This window comes from Labrus mixtus, chromosome 13, assembly GCF_963584025.1.
Source record: "Labrus mixtus chromosome 13, fLabMix1.1, whole genome shotgun sequence".
Taxonomy (NCBI): Eukaryota; Metazoa; Chordata; class Actinopteri; order Labriformes; family Labridae; genus Labrus; species Labrus mixtus.
Genome location: NC_083624.1, coordinates 12,487,268 through 12,502,263, shown reverse-complemented (window position 1 = coordinate 12,502,263; position 14,996 = coordinate 12,487,268). Strand labels below are relative to the sequence as shown.

Below are 14,996 nucleotides of genomic sequence, written 5' to 3'. Positions count from 1 at the left end.
TCCCAGAATAACAACATTTATTTATTACCGACTTTTATTTAATTTAAAAAAAGATTACTTGTAAATGTTACACTGAGATCTATTAAAACATTTCTATATTCTGTCTCTCAGCACAGGTCGACATTAGGCACACAAGAATGCAGACATCATTTTGCAGAACTAGCCACTGTTCAAATACGAAAACAAAGAAGAGCGAGAAAGAGAGAGAGAGGGAGAGGGGGGGATGTAGAGGGGAGGACCAAGATGTCACCTTAGCAAAACTACACTGAAAGTTGTTGCAGGGAGCCAAGGAAGACGATACATCATCAAAAATAGCTTTCAGCTCAATCGTTCCTGTGCAAGGGACAGCAACACCTGATGTCTCACGTCCCCGTGTCTTTTGTGACATTGAAAAAAATACATTAGCAACTTACAAACTAAGGTAGCCCAGATTTCAAAACATGACAAGACCAACTTTGGCTGTGTTATATTCCCCGCGGTCACCAGAGAAAAATCTGGTCGATATATACGTCAACGGTACAAAACCCACTACCATTACATCAAAAGGTTATTAAAAGGTAACATACCTGCAAATGTAGCACTGTATTGCCTCCTTGAAAAGTAAAATTTGGCTTATGTATAAATATACGTGTAGCAAAGTTACTGTATTTGTAATAGAAAGATGCAAAAGCTATAACTGGTCAACTTCATGAACCTGTGGTCACGTGTGCTGAATATTTGGCGTCTCCCATTGAAAAAACACACATTAGGCCAGAGTGGGTCAAGCACTACAATAACTCACGCTGCAGTGGCAAGAACGGCTATTTCACAAACACAGCAACTAGAGTTAGAATACTAAAGAAAAAGCCTTTTGTCCATGCCGCGGCCTAAAGAGCCTTTATGTACAGCTGACGGTACAGTGAGGGCGACTGCTGGAGGAGGGGGGGAGGGGCGGGGGGGCTCTCAGTACTGTTTTCGCTGGAAAGAGAACAATCAAAACAAAGCATTTTATTTATTGCACACAAAAGAAAAGTGTAGTTTTTTTTTGTTTTTTTGTTTTAAACCTTGGATCAAGAAAAGCTTTGAATCTAGTGAAGACTTTTGGAAGACGCAGGTACCTTCACGTCTTCTGATTGGGTACTTTTCCCTTCCAATGAAACGTCTTCATTGCCTTTGTCGGCATCTTTGATCAAGACTTTCTCTCTTAAACATGACATTCTACTTATTAAGGATATGAACTCAGCTTAGGATAATAACTGGTAGATGAAATAAAGCTTAAAAAGGATCATGTTTTACTGTGTTTGTAGAGAAGAAGATAGAGGTTGATCACATGTGCAGAGCTGCCACATGTTGACAACAACAAGAAAAATGTGCTGTAAATTACACCAATAGAACAGGGCCAATCACCTTCATTGTTTTGGGATGTTTGTATTATTACACTGACATAGGACCTTTTAAATGGCACATAGGAATTGCAGATACAAAAGTGGTTTAACATTTATCTACCAAATTACATTTCTTGTTGAACTTCCCAACGTTCCGAGAAAAAAAAAAGTATTTAGATAATAATACAACAATACAATCAAATTCATTTTCAGGTCATCCTCTTTTGGTTACACGGAGGTAAAACAAGTGCAGCGTTTCAGTTCATCAGAGAAAACTAAATCTGTCGAGCCGAGCCCAAAGACTTCCCCCGTTCACCTCAAGTTTGAAGCCATCTGCTTTAAAAAGGCAGAGCTGCTTAAAAATGGATGAGTCAAGGCCAGTTGAGGCTGGCGCTTGTCAAAAAGACTTTCTTCTAATGACTTTTTCTCTGAAGACTAATCCAACTTACAGGCAGAACAATCATGACCAACGTCACCCACTGGCATACACAAAGTCTCTTGTGCTCCACCGAGATTTGTTTTCTATCCATCTTCAACTCTTTTACCCAAGTTTTACAAAAACACCAGTGAAACATTTGACCAAATTTCTGTGGCATGCAACCCAGATACGGGCTTTCACTGCCAAAAACAAAATTGGCACATTACGTCAGGTTACAGCTATAGTGGTGCCATAGTAAATCTGATAGGAAGAGACGGGAGGATTAACATCAACACTACAAGCCAAATAACTGCACTGTCACTTTTGGGCTCAGGGTGGGCACGTGGTGATGCTTCATGAGACGAGAGGTTTTTTTTTTCCGAGTGGATGGTGCTTGGATGGAAATGACCCCCCCCCCCCCCCCTTATCTGAGCTCTCAGGAACAGCACTGGTGAAAAAGAGCAGCACTATGCCGAAGCGGGAACCGACACCTCCAGCAGGCGGTTGTTCTTGCGTTTGCAGGACACACTGTTGCCGTTCTTGAGCGCCGCTGCCTGGATGAACTTCACACAGACCTTGTCCTGCTTGAACTGCACCAGGAACCTGCCGACGCAGAAACACCAGCGTCATCATTTGACCTCATCCAAGTCAGCGACAAATCACAAACTATGACAAGGAAGCGAGATTAAACTGTGCCTGCACTCTTACTCGTCTGAGATGTCGATGTTGAGCTGCTCGCTGTCTGCAGCCGTGGCCCCGGTGCGGTGTAGTTTGGTGATTATCTCAATCAGATGTTCGCTGCTGAGTAAGAAGTCTCCTTTGATTGCTGACGCTGAACCCTAGAGCACAAAACAGACAAAAAAAACACAATAATATCAACATCAACAAATCCAGTTCCCTGGATTCACATGCTTTTATTTATCAGGTGTCTTTATGCCTCTTTTTGATTTAGAGATAGGACAGTGGATAGAGTCAGGAATCGGGAAGAGAGAGTGGAAAATGGCATGCGTTTAAAAGGAGCCACAGGTCGGAGTCGAACCTGGGCCGTACACTTTGAGGACTTTGGCCTCTGTACACGGAGCACTAACCACGAGGCTACTGGCTCCCCCATGATCTGTTTTTTTTTTTTCCAAACACATTTTGATCTCAGGGTTTTTGAGCTGCATAAAACATTACAAATATGAAGTAACTCCCAACACTTGTTTGCAAAGTTTTTTCTAATAATGAGAAACTTTATTATCGTCACATAACTTCTTTAAGCATAAATGCCCTAACCTATGATAACTATTGACGTTGTATTGATATTATCACAACATGGGGAGAGGAGACAAGATTCCTGCAGGAACTTTCACATGTCCCGCAGTGTGGTGGAGGGCGAACATATAAAAGATTCTCCTGTAGCTCTGTGTGCTCTCTTTATGCTCTCTTAAGCTGAAATGACCTCTAAGCAAGGTTTACTGCTAATGAGAGTTTTTCACAGCTTCGGTCATTGACAGTGAAAGTGACAGAGAGCAGAATGTGTCAGACACCGAAGATTCTGTAGGAAGGACTGGGACTATGAGGCATCCTTGATGAAACTGAAATTTCATTTAAGATGACGATGTTCCCTTTTTGAAATCAGAACACCCACATTTTAACAAGTGGGGTTTAATTAAAAGAGTGTTTGAGTACCTTTGTGTGTGATAAATGTGAATTTAGGAAACAGACAGCAATTATATTTTTAACTCTACCAAAGCAGTATCAGTATAAGAGGGAGTATAGCTGTACTAAATATCATCATAGCTGTGAATTGCTCATGTCATATGCCAAAGACCCAGAGCTGAAGATGATAATAGCAGAATCTGTACAAAAGCATAAATACAAGTGTGATTATTGCTTCAATAGAACAGAATTTGGTAACACTTTAAAATAAGGTCACAATATTCACCATTAACTGCTAATTAGCAGCACACTGTCTGCTTATCAGTCATTATTTAGGACTTATTAGTAGCTTATTCTACATGTCTATAGTCTATAGCTTATAGGTCATTAACTAAGAGTTTGACCAGAATACATTCTTAATTCCTGCATATTGATGGTAAGTTAGGAAGTTGTTGTACGTGCATCAAGATCTTGATGAAAAGTAGTTACGCAACTTATGTGAAACTCGACTGTTGCCAAGCATCACAGCTATTTTGTGTTTGTCTGCACATTATTTGTTTGTTTAACTGGATCCCCATCAGCTGTCACCTAAGCATCAGCTACTCTTCCTGGCATTATCCCAGGCAAACTGCTCTTATGATGTATAATTATATCTGTGGGTCCAAGTAGTGGAATCAGATTAGGCAGCCTGATCATCTCCACAAAGTCTCTGCTGTTATGTTATTTGACAGTATTTAAAACATCAGTTTTATTTGCTGATACATGGATGTAATGCATTCATCTATTTAATACATGCGTGGAGTAATGCATTTATTTAAAGGCGGATGCACTCAATTTATTCATTTATATGCTGTCTGACCAATCAAATGACTAAAAATGATGACTCAAAAGTCACATCCCCACAGGTCTCCCTCACCTCTTTGAGTCTGAGCGCAAAGAAGCCGTCGCTCTGTGTGCTGACTGACACGCTGCTGAGGTCAGGCAGAGGGACGCTGGCCTTCACCTGTCCCGTCTTCTGGTCTGCCAGGACCACGCTCTTCTTCGTCAGCAGGAAGATCCGAGGCGTTCCCTTGCGAATCAGAGCAGAGACGGTTAGCTGCGCTGCTGCGGGACATGTCAACATCAAGGCTAAAGACAATACAGAGCCCAGAGTGCTGCTTTTAAGCGCCTAACCTTGAAACTGGGACAGGGTTTGAAAAAAATAAAATAATACATTTAACATGCAGCCTGTCCAAACATGTCTACTATCTGCTGGAACAAAAATAATGCCAGTTGTTAAGATGTCAAAACCCAGTTGTAGCACAGCACACACAAAGTGAAACAGCCTTCAAACAACTTAATAGTCTTGTGCACCACTAGGCCTGAGAGGGTGATTTAACAGCTTTTACATAAACTGAATGAAATGCGACTTTACAGTAGGGTGAGTGATCTTTCTCACCTTGCCATTGGCCCTGTTAATCTTGTTGACCACATCTGCCAGCAGGACCTTCTCATCCACGGCGCTGCTGAGTTTCTGGTATTTGGGGTTCTTGCTGATCTCCAGGTAGTCTCCTTTAAAGGGCTGGCTCACGCTGAGACAAAAACACACACATTCATAATGCACAGCCACTTATTTAGACAACACCACACTGTGTTTACAGCGGTTCAGTGTGTTAAATTAAAAGATCCACTAATCGGCCCATTAGCCAAACAGCGGGCCGAGAGATATTTATTTGAAAGTAGCGTTACCGTGATGTAAATACAGAGCACTTCTGTGAGTACCTGCTCGGGTAGAGAGTCTTTTTATCCTTGAAGATCTCGCTCGCCTCCAGCTTCTCCTCATAAACAGCCTTCTGCTCCTCTGTGAACTGGCTCCTGTATTTCTTACACTGAACACACAAACACAGATAGCAGAAGTTTAAAAGGGGGCTGACGTTGATAAGTATGAAAGATTTGTATTGCTTCAGTGTGCTTTACGGATCTTGTGATTCATTGCTTATCCCTTTTCTCTGTATATATTTCATCAATATTGACAGGATCATTGCCTCAGGGGTGTGTGATTCTACACTTCTTTAAAAAGAAAAAAATGCTTTACCGCCTGCGGAATGGATAAAAAGGATTTTACTTTAGACTGAAAGTTTAATACTTGACTTGAGTCAATGCTCCAATTCTGTTCTTGTTCTTCCATGTGACTGTTTTTGGAGGTGTGCATGAGACAATGTTTTACTTTATCAGCATTGATCATTAAATAATAACCAAGGAGGGTGCCAGATAGCCAAGCGGTTATGTTGCGTGCCCCTGATACAGAGGCTTTTGTCCTTATTGCAGCGGGCATGGGTTCGAATCTGACCTCAGCCCTTTGCTGCATGTCATCCCCCATTCTCTCCTCCCAACATTTCCTGTCTCTTTTCAGCTGTACTATCCAAAACAGCCCAAAAAGTAACCTTGAAGAGGACATATAATACCCCTTCTCCACCTTTTCAAACAGTCCCCTGTGGTCTAAATGAAACATCTGTGCTGTGCTTTGGTCAAAATATAACATGAATCAAGCATCAGAGGAGGTTTGTGACCCTGTATAAACCAGCTCTCTCAAAAAAATTTTTTTACCAGAATCCCACTGTGATGTCACAAGGAGAGCACATTTTACTTATGCAGACCACAAACAAAGGACTGGATGGGTTTATTTCACATTTTGTGGGTCTGTAGACACTCAGGTTACCCAAATATGTGTTAAAAAAAAATTTCAATGTGGATTTTTCATAATATGTCCCCTTTAAAAGAAAATAAATGAGACACAGCAAGAGGGGAAGGGCTCTAGGGATTTTGGACCCACCCTCCAGAGGTGGAAGATTCTACGCAGCTCTGTGTGGACTCCATCCAGGAAGCGGTAAGGCCTAGTGGGCCAGTTCATGTCGACGGGAGACATGGAGGGTGTGGTGCTCTTCAGGCCCAAGAAGTACTTTTGCATCTGGAAAGAAAAAAAACCATCAATAAAGAACTGTATTGAAATGGAATTCAGGTTAATGTTGATCGATAAAATATGTATAAGGAACACAACAACAACATTAAAGAATACCCTTATTCTTTTTTAAACTTAGTTTCACCACAGTCCACCACTAGTCCAACTTACGATTCTTTGGATGGTGAAGTCATAGATTTTCTTGCCGGCATTTGCCCTGAAGAATTTTCTGTACTCTCTGCGGACCTTTTAAAACAACAAACAAACAACAAGAAATGTCAGTCACCTCCTGCCGCCTGTTCAGTTTGATGTGAAGCAGGTAAGAAAAGGGAAACCCTGGCAGGTGGATGGCGGTGAAAACACAAACAGCACAACGGAAACAATAGACGTTAGGGGTTAGTCACAAACAATGAACACCTGGAACAGACAACTCCAAGCTGCTGGATTTAATTCACAAGAATTACAGAATGAATGTCTGAAAAGTTAATGACGGTTATGACAAATGACCTTCATCGTGACCTTAATTGCACCAAATTGAGTTGTGAACAGGTGCAGCGTGTGGTGCAGGGCGAGTCAATTATCATGATGGAAAGATTAACACTGCAACAACTGATGTGTATGAGAGGACAGGTATTCTTCTGAAAGCAGACAGACACGCAACACATAATCACCGGAAACTAGGACACGCACGCACACGCTTAACAAACCTAAGGACAAATAAAAAACAAGTGAAACAAATACTGCTGGGTACAAACAACAGTGCGGCTTTTTATGGGGTTAGTTGGAGGGGTGCAGAGGAAGCTGGCAGAGTTCAGACGTTCAGAAAAAGAACAAATCAGACAGATATGTCAGTCAGGTTGTTACTTTAAGTCTTCAGCGTAAAAAAAAAACAATGTCGTAAATGTATCAAACTATTCTGAAGAAGAAAGTTGAACTTTTAACTGTTCTGCCTTTTCACATCTTTGCTTTACTCTTTCCACAATGCTGTTGAAAAATGCGACACCTGTGGATTATTCTGAGTGACCAGAGCCTGGTGTAGAGTGTAAGGTAGTGAGGATGTTTACAGTATGTCATAATGGATTTGTAACTTAGTCTAACTCGTCTTATGCGTTGTGCAATAGCCTCATGGTGCTCTACACAATATCTCTGCATGTGCAATGTTCATTTGAATGTTTGACAATTCCTTTTCCGTATTGGGACTTTTCATGTTTATTACCATGTATGTCCCTTCACATAACTATGACTTTCATGTGATTTCACTTTTCTTTATGATCACGTAGTATCATCAGTGTGGTCACTGCTGGGAGCTTTCTTTAACGGAGTCTTGGTCTGTGACACAACTGTCAATTATGACATTTCTTTATCAACATAAAGTATCATCAGAGTTTCATGAAAGGAGCCTGAGTCTGTGTCTGATCTGTCAGTACTACTGTGAATAAAGCCATTACTGTTGTACTTGTTTACATAACTTTTATACTTTTTAGGCACACTTTGAATTTAAACCCTTATAAACTTAATTATTTCTTTTTTTTTGTCTCATATTTGATGCTCTGTTGTTGTTGCTCTTTTGTACAGTAATCTTGGAGCAACCACAAACAAGAACTTCCTTTGGGATTAATAAAGTTCCATCTTATCTTACGGCGTCATCTTTTATTTTTATTTTTTCATTTTGTTGCGTTCTTATGTGGATCTGCCGTTTTAATTGGCGTGTGCTTCTTTATCCACACTGATCATTGTCATTTGTTTCTTTTGTCCGTATTTATGGATTGTACTGTGGAGGCTGCTATGTGTGTGTTATAACTTTGAATGGCTCAAGTGAAATTCTATTGATCTTTATTACACATGATTGTTGATTACGCAGGGGTCTTAAAACTCTGCAAATAAACAACCAGATACATACTATGACATGAGATTTAGGGTAACTACCCCTGATGATAAGATCAAAGTTATTATGTTAAATAAATCTCTCTGGATCACAAAGATGATGCAAGGACAAAATGTTGAAGGACAAAACGTCCAATAAGGAATGAGGTGCATAGTACATTGGGATTTCTCTATTGGAGTTAAAAAAGGGACTCTTGGTTATAATTAAAATCAGTTTGTGCTCCTGTAATCTTTTTAAAACTACTTTATGTTGTAGTGGAGTAACACACGTTGTTTTGTTGATCGATTATCTGTTTATTTAGAATAAATCTAAATGTTTAATTGATGATAGGGATTCCATTGCAAGTCATTAAGTATAACTGGTCATTTCTAAATGAGCTTGACCTCTGGGACCTTTGTGCACAAAGCTGCACATGCTTTAAAATGAATGCTGTAAAAGTTCAAGTGTAATCAGACTGATAGTCATAGACATGCTTCCTGTAGATGTCTGCGTAATGTCGATGAGTTTAGAAGGATGAAGAGGTTCAGGGTGGATGATAAGGTTGCAGATTTGGTGATGTCTACTTCCTGGGGCTGGTAGGTACCTTGAGTCCCTGCCAGTAGGCCCAAATCACAGCAACGGCATGCTTACGCCGGGCCTCTTCCTTCAGTCTCCTCAGCTCCCTGCGAGCCTGTTCACAGGGTGGGCAGGAAGAGGCAGAGAGCAGGAACAAACCAAGCAAGAGACCATTAGAGGAAGAAGAAGGAGATACAGTTTTGACTGAGGTCATCAAACACGAAATAAACACACACCATCAAATACTGTTAAAGTACAGTTCTACACTCCACAAACACACTTCACACTACCAGGAGGACTTCTGTAAAAGAAACAAGACTTTTTAGTGGAACTCTTGAGTTCAAAAGAAAGGAGCGAAAGTTACTGCAGGGGGTCAAGTCAACGGATTCAAACAGTTCCATCTAAAAAAAGACAGACGATGACAAAGGGAATACATGCAAAAACTACTCTAAAAAGAAGACATCATGCAAACAGCAGGCAGCGTGCATTGGTGAGGCATGGCCCTTTGTGAAGGAAGCTGAAAACAAACTTTAAAGATGACCTCTCTGTCCCAGGTTTGTGTGTGAATGTGACCAAATCCACTAGGAGTGGCCCATCTAAGCTTGGGCCACTAATTAATTTAAATGAGCAAAATTACAATATGAGCTGTCAGACAGGGCTTCAGTGACAGACAGTTCAACTCCTCCGTTCACTCCAGCATCTGATGGAGAAGTGTATATGTGGGAGGGTGGAATATACACTGCCTTAGCATATACAGTATATCAGATGTTAAATGTGTAAGATGGGATGAGCAGCACGAGGGTTATAATGAGCTTTTTCAAATTTGAGTTGGGGGTGCGGATGGAGGCGGCAGACACATAGTCACGGCAAGACAAGTCGACAGGCTGCCCAAATACCTTGGTGCCCTGCCAGCCGGCCCAAATGACCGATACGGCATGTTTATTCCTCGCCTCCTCCTTCAGCTGACGCAGCTCTCTCCGGGCCTGATGAAAAGCGGTGGCAGTTGCGGAGGTGGGTTATTTTCAGTGACAAGCAAAACTTAATTGCCCCTAGGAGGGGGTACTGAGTAGGTGTGGAAACATCATGACGATGAAACATTGACGAAAGACAACAAGGAATGTCAAGAGGTGGGACAATGTCTGGGAAGAGTCAACATGCGGTCTGCTTTTAGTCGGTGCTCTCGTTATGCGACTCCGCTTGTGTCTCACTCTTCAGGAGAGAGATAGTGAAGGCCTCATGAAAATGCTTACCATAAGTTTTACTTTAAACTTAACAGCATCTATAGTGAGTCAGAAATAATCATCTGTGAGACCTTGAATTAAATGTTGATTATTAACAACCAGGGGTATCTCAAGTGTAATAAATACTGATAAGTGCATGTTATACACGCTGACTACAAAATCAGTGTGATTATACACAGCCACTGCAGCCTTACAAAGTAGCAACATATGCTCTAACATATTGGCATAATCCTATTTTTTTTAAATAATTGAGCTTCCTGGTGTTTTGTAGTCAGCGCATCAGTGCGCATTTACGTGAGACTTCTCAGAAAACCTGCTGTTTGGAGGGAAGTGTGTGGCTTAACTATGATTCTAGAAGATGAGGAACAGTTTAAAAAAAAGACAACATGTTGGACGGAAAGCAGATGACCAAATTTAAATCATGTCATCCACGTTAAAGGATCTAAGTGTGCAGCGAGAAGTTTTGTTTCGTTTTGGTATAAATCTAGTTTTGGTTTTGACTTATAGAAGAACCAAAAAAAATGCTCTAAGTAACAGCCACAAACCAAACAGAAACAGGACGGACAACAATAAGGTACATTAATCAGGTGGAAGGATAACAGAAGGGGATAACGGACGTTCATTCAGACGGGCTGCTAACTCTATTAGTCAGGTTCACAGCGAGAATGGGGATGGGATGGGACACTGGCGCACAGGGATGACAAGACAGCCGGGACACAGACACACGGCTGTGCAGCTGAGGTTAGAAATACCTTGGTTCCCTGCCAGTATGCCCAAATTACTGTCACAGCGTATTTATTCAGCGCTTCTTGTTTTAGACGTCTCAGCTCCATCCGAGCCTGGTGGGATGTGGGAGGCGTTAGGTAAGACAGGTTGAGGATGTGAGGAGGAAAAAAGAATCAAGAAAGAAAAGTGAAAAGAGGAGTGGGAGAGAGAGGGGGGAGAGAGAAGTGGCAGTTTTTTCGTGATCAGCAGAAGGAGCGAGATTAAAAACGGGGGGGAAAAAAGCAGCAATAACATCAAAGTACAGCTTTGTTAAAGAACAGAATTTGTGTAATACTGTCGGGGCCCTTAGGCAGGAACACGGCATAAGATGAAAAATCAAGTGGTGAAGGCCAGACTGTTAAGACTTCAAGAGCAGTTTTTTTTTCCCCTCCAACATTGGATTTAAAAAAAGCCAGTATCAAACCTATGCTAATGTTCTGTGGTGGTAAACACCTCGCTCTCTGATATCCCCACTGCACTTTAATGCTTCAGTACCTGGGTGCCGTGCCAGAAGGCTGAGATGGTGGTCACTGCCTCCTCACACCTCTTCTGATATTTCAGCTCTCTCAGGAGTTTGCGAGCCTGGTGGATGTATAACAAGCAAACACATTGGAAGGTTTTCTGCCATGATTACTGACGAGCGTATTTGCTTCAGTACAGAATGAATGCACACCTGCCATCCTCTGGCGTAGGACTGCATCACGGTGGTGGCGCTCTTGATCTTCTTGTACTTCTTTTGTTGCTGTGAGATGGAAAGGGAGGGTGGGGGGGGGGGGTTAAGAAATTAGCAGCAGTGAGGGATGGCTGTCTATTTGCTTTTGTTGCGTGTATTCAGGATTCTGAGTGCATTTTCTCAAAGTTGTTGCTCACAGCGAATCGGCGGTACCATGCAGCCACTACGATCTGGCTCTCTTTGAGCAGCAGGAAGTGGCTGCGGCACTTCCAGCCACGGTAGATCTTCTGAATGAGTGTGGCCAGGTCTTGCAGGCATTGCCTCCTCCTTTCCTCCAAGAAGAAGAGCTGTGGGGGAGAGCAGAGACTTTAACAACTTAAGGTATAAAGGAAGAAAAAAAAAAAACCCACCCTGGATGCACATACATTGTGATGTCATTTGTTTAAAATGGACAGGTGTCAACATCAGTATTTTCCTTCCCAGAGTAAGATGTCTTCACAATTAAATCAGAGGGAATGCAAAGTGATACAAGGAAAAAAAAATGTTCTCCTTCTCTGGGATCAATAGAAATGTCATTTTATCAGAGCAAATATTGATTCAGCGATAGAAAGTACAAAGTCCAATCTCTCTGCAGGGAGACAAATAACCCTGTCCTGCATGGGCTTACAGTCAGACTAATAAAACTCCTATCTTCAGAGGAGCTAAACGTCTCAACTAAACTTTACATATAACCAAATATCATTCTTAAAGTGAGGTTAACAGAGTTAAATAGTGTAACTGAATTATGGATCACAACCTATACACAGTAAGAGCTCAAAGTTCTGCTACATTTTGCTGCATTTCTTCTAAAAAGAACTAATCCAAACCTTCCTTAAACTCTTTACTTTGATGTGTGGCCACATTAGAGCAACGTCCAAAAGAAGTATGGTCTAGAAACATACATTAATATCTACTCAACCAGACTTTATGTTGTGATTTCCCAGCTGTAGATATAAATGGCTGAAATAATGATTAGAGAGAGAAAGCAAATTGAAGAAGAAAGAAAGAAAGAAAAAAAAAGCCCAGAATGAGATCATGTTATTTCAAGCTTTGTTTGCTGGATGGGGAGAAAGTAGAGTCAAACGCTGCAGGCTTCAAACGCTGAAAAACCTACAAGCACGGAGTTAAGAAGCCCATTTCCCGTGTTAGACGGGATTGCTAAGTGAAAACATGTGTTTTTCAGAGCGCTAGATGCATGCTAATTGCTGTAGTGGGGACTTTAAGTGCAGCCCACCCTGCTTTGCAAACATCTTACTGTGAGAAAACAGGGCAGCTGAGCACACTGGATACAACCTTTTAGATATATTCAAACACCGCATGATCTACTGCAGCGCACAACAGATGTCAAAACGAATAAGAAGCATATTCCAGGGATGTAGCTGGAGTCAGGATGTGTGTTTTCTACCGTTCTTGGGTTCCTGATGAAGATCTTGGAGCGGCCGTACGAGTACTCTTCTGTTGGGGCCTGGAGGTCGGCCATGAGCACCTCCACTCCTTCCCTATGGGGAGACAGAGGGGTCAGAGTGCTTCTAAGAAGTAAACATGACACTTTGCAGTGGCCATTAACAGAAGTGTAACCGTATAGAAGAAGTGCAAAGACTTAGGGTATAAGAGGGAACAGATGAGAACAGATCTGAGGATGTAGAGTGTGGGAAACAGAGAGAGAGAGAGAGAGAATGGTTAAAAGAGAAAGAAACATGTGGATGGGGGGGGTGAGCTAAGGAACCACACAAAGCACTTTGGGATGGCTCAACAACAAGATACCAAAGAGTGGTAGAGCAGATTTTTTTTACCAGGCTGATATGGAACAAAGGAAGACAGATAAGGATGAAATGTCTCAACATGTTGAGGTTCACAGGGGGAATAGTTCACTTCTGCTGAACTTTAAACAACTGGTATGTGACAGGGCTGCTTCTAGTTTCTGAAAGGATACCAAGAGGAGTTTCACACGGACTGTAAAGCTATCTGACACGGTGTAATAATCAAGGTAGACAGTTAACAAGGCAGCTAGTGAAACCCTTCAGCAACATTGTCTCTCAAGCAAGATAACAAAAAAGCCTTTTCCTAAATCTAACTAAGTTGACGTATATCTTAGACAATGCATTACCTGCTAAAATGGATATGCCTGTATGTTGTGTAAACTTATATGGGAGGATATTTTCACCTTCTTTTAATCCAAAGAAGGGAATTTGAGGCCGTTTCCAGCAACGACCTGCTTAAATTCACACCGCTCCACACAACCACACCTGGGAGCTGCAGAATAGACTTCAGTCTATTATTGCTAAACACAGAAAGTCCTGTGGGAGCAGTCTGAGGTGCCTTAGTTAGAGACTCCTCCTGTGAGTGTTTCTCAGTTTCCACTCTGGCATTTTCTCACAAACAAAAAGTGGATTTGTTTTGGCGTTCTTCCAGTGAAAAAGACCACTCCTCCTCCGCTCTCCTCGCCCAGAAAACAATTAGCAACTACTTTAGTATAAACACAACAATTACCTGGCAGGTCCTCTCCAGTGGGGCCACGTCCGCTTGCACAGCATTTTGTAGCGCTCCAGACACGGCTCGTAGGCTTGGCGGAAGGCGTACCCCGCTCTCCTCACGCGAACGTTCTCCATCAGGCCCAGGTAGCGCGCCTGATGGCGGACCAGAGAGTCGGTGAAGATGTGGGCTGCCTTCTTGTCGTTGGGCTTAATGCACCTGGAAGGAGAAAAAAAAAAGAGTCACTCTTTAACATCAAAGTAAGACTGATGTTTGTTTCCAAAAAAAGCTGATACCAGCTGCAAAGTAATACGTTTGTTTTGTCCAGTTCTAACATGAGGAACATTAAGTTACACTGACTACATGTGTTTTGTTAAATTTAGTAAACTACTCTTATGGGAGATAAGTCGCTTAGATGTAGATAAATAGTTTCATTCCAGGCAAGTCTGTATTAGCATATCTTTAGCAGTTGTTTTAAGACTCATTAATTTGAGGTTATGATGTCATAATAACTGATATTGAAGTCAATATTACCATGAAAAAGATTGATCTTGAATATTTTGTAGCCTACACTTAATATTCCTCATTATCAGATACTGATATTTAAAAGGAGTTATCAGATAGTACATTCAGCAGGCTGTTTTAATTTGCTCTAACATTTACAATTAAGTCAGAGGCTGCGAATTTCACACACACAAACAACAATGTCCTGGACTGGCAGGTTGCTCTGCATGCATTGCGGGACATTACCGGATGTAGTTTGGGTTCTTGGTCTGCAGGTTCCTCATCAGCGTACCCACTGACGCTTTGAACTGGAATCCAGCAGTCGGTGGTCTCTTCAGGTTGACTTTGGCTGGGTTGCCTTCAGGGAAGAGCTGCTTGATGAGGCTGTGGGTGGCCTTGTACATGGCCTGTGACAGGTCCCGGTACAACAGGTCGTTGTTCTTGTCTACGAAGCCCTCAGTGCGGTACAACACCTTGAAATGAACAGTGAGAACAGAAATG

The 14,996-nt window shown here is 41.8% G+C and overlaps 1 protein-coding gene across 4 annotated transcripts in view; it reads right to left on the bottom strand.

Annotated features, from left to right (window-relative positions):
* myo1b (myosin IB) overlaps nucleotides 1-14,996 on the bottom strand; it is a 68,442-nt gene continuing 53,446 nt past the window's right edge. Inside the window, exons 17-32 of one of the 4 annotated variants that reach the window (XM_061053757.1) lie at nucleotides 14,742-14,968; nucleotides 14,010-14,210; nucleotides 12,925-13,018; nucleotides 11,678-11,827; nucleotides 11,481-11,549; nucleotides 11,303-11,389; nucleotides 10,795-10,881; nucleotides 9,698-9,784; nucleotides 8,830-8,916; nucleotides 6,533-6,607; nucleotides 6,236-6,370; nucleotides 5,185-5,291; nucleotides 4,862-4,994; nucleotides 4,340-4,492; nucleotides 2,491-2,621; nucleotides 1-2,385 (exon numbers count right to left, since the gene is read on the bottom strand). In XM_061053757.1, coding sequence (XP_060909740.1) covers nucleotides 2,250-2,385; nucleotides 2,491-2,621; nucleotides 4,340-4,492; nucleotides 4,862-4,994; nucleotides 5,185-5,291; nucleotides 6,236-6,370; nucleotides 6,533-6,607; nucleotides 8,830-8,916; nucleotides 9,698-9,784; nucleotides 10,795-10,881; nucleotides 11,303-11,389; nucleotides 11,481-11,549; nucleotides 11,678-11,827; nucleotides 12,925-13,018; nucleotides 14,010-14,210; nucleotides 14,742-14,968 — 1,959 coding nt within the window. In that variant the 3' untranslated portion in view covers nucleotides 1-2,249. The remainder of the gene's footprint in view (nucleotides 2,386-2,490; nucleotides 2,622-4,339; nucleotides 4,493-4,861; nucleotides 4,995-5,184; nucleotides 5,292-6,235; nucleotides 6,371-6,532; nucleotides 6,608-8,829; nucleotides 8,917-9,697; nucleotides 9,785-10,794; nucleotides 10,882-11,302; nucleotides 11,390-11,480; nucleotides 11,550-11,677; nucleotides 11,828-12,924; nucleotides 13,019-14,009; nucleotides 14,211-14,741; nucleotides 14,969-14,996) is intronic. The other 3 variants (XM_061053758.1, XM_061053759.1, XM_061053760.1) reach the window with 3 other exon arrangements.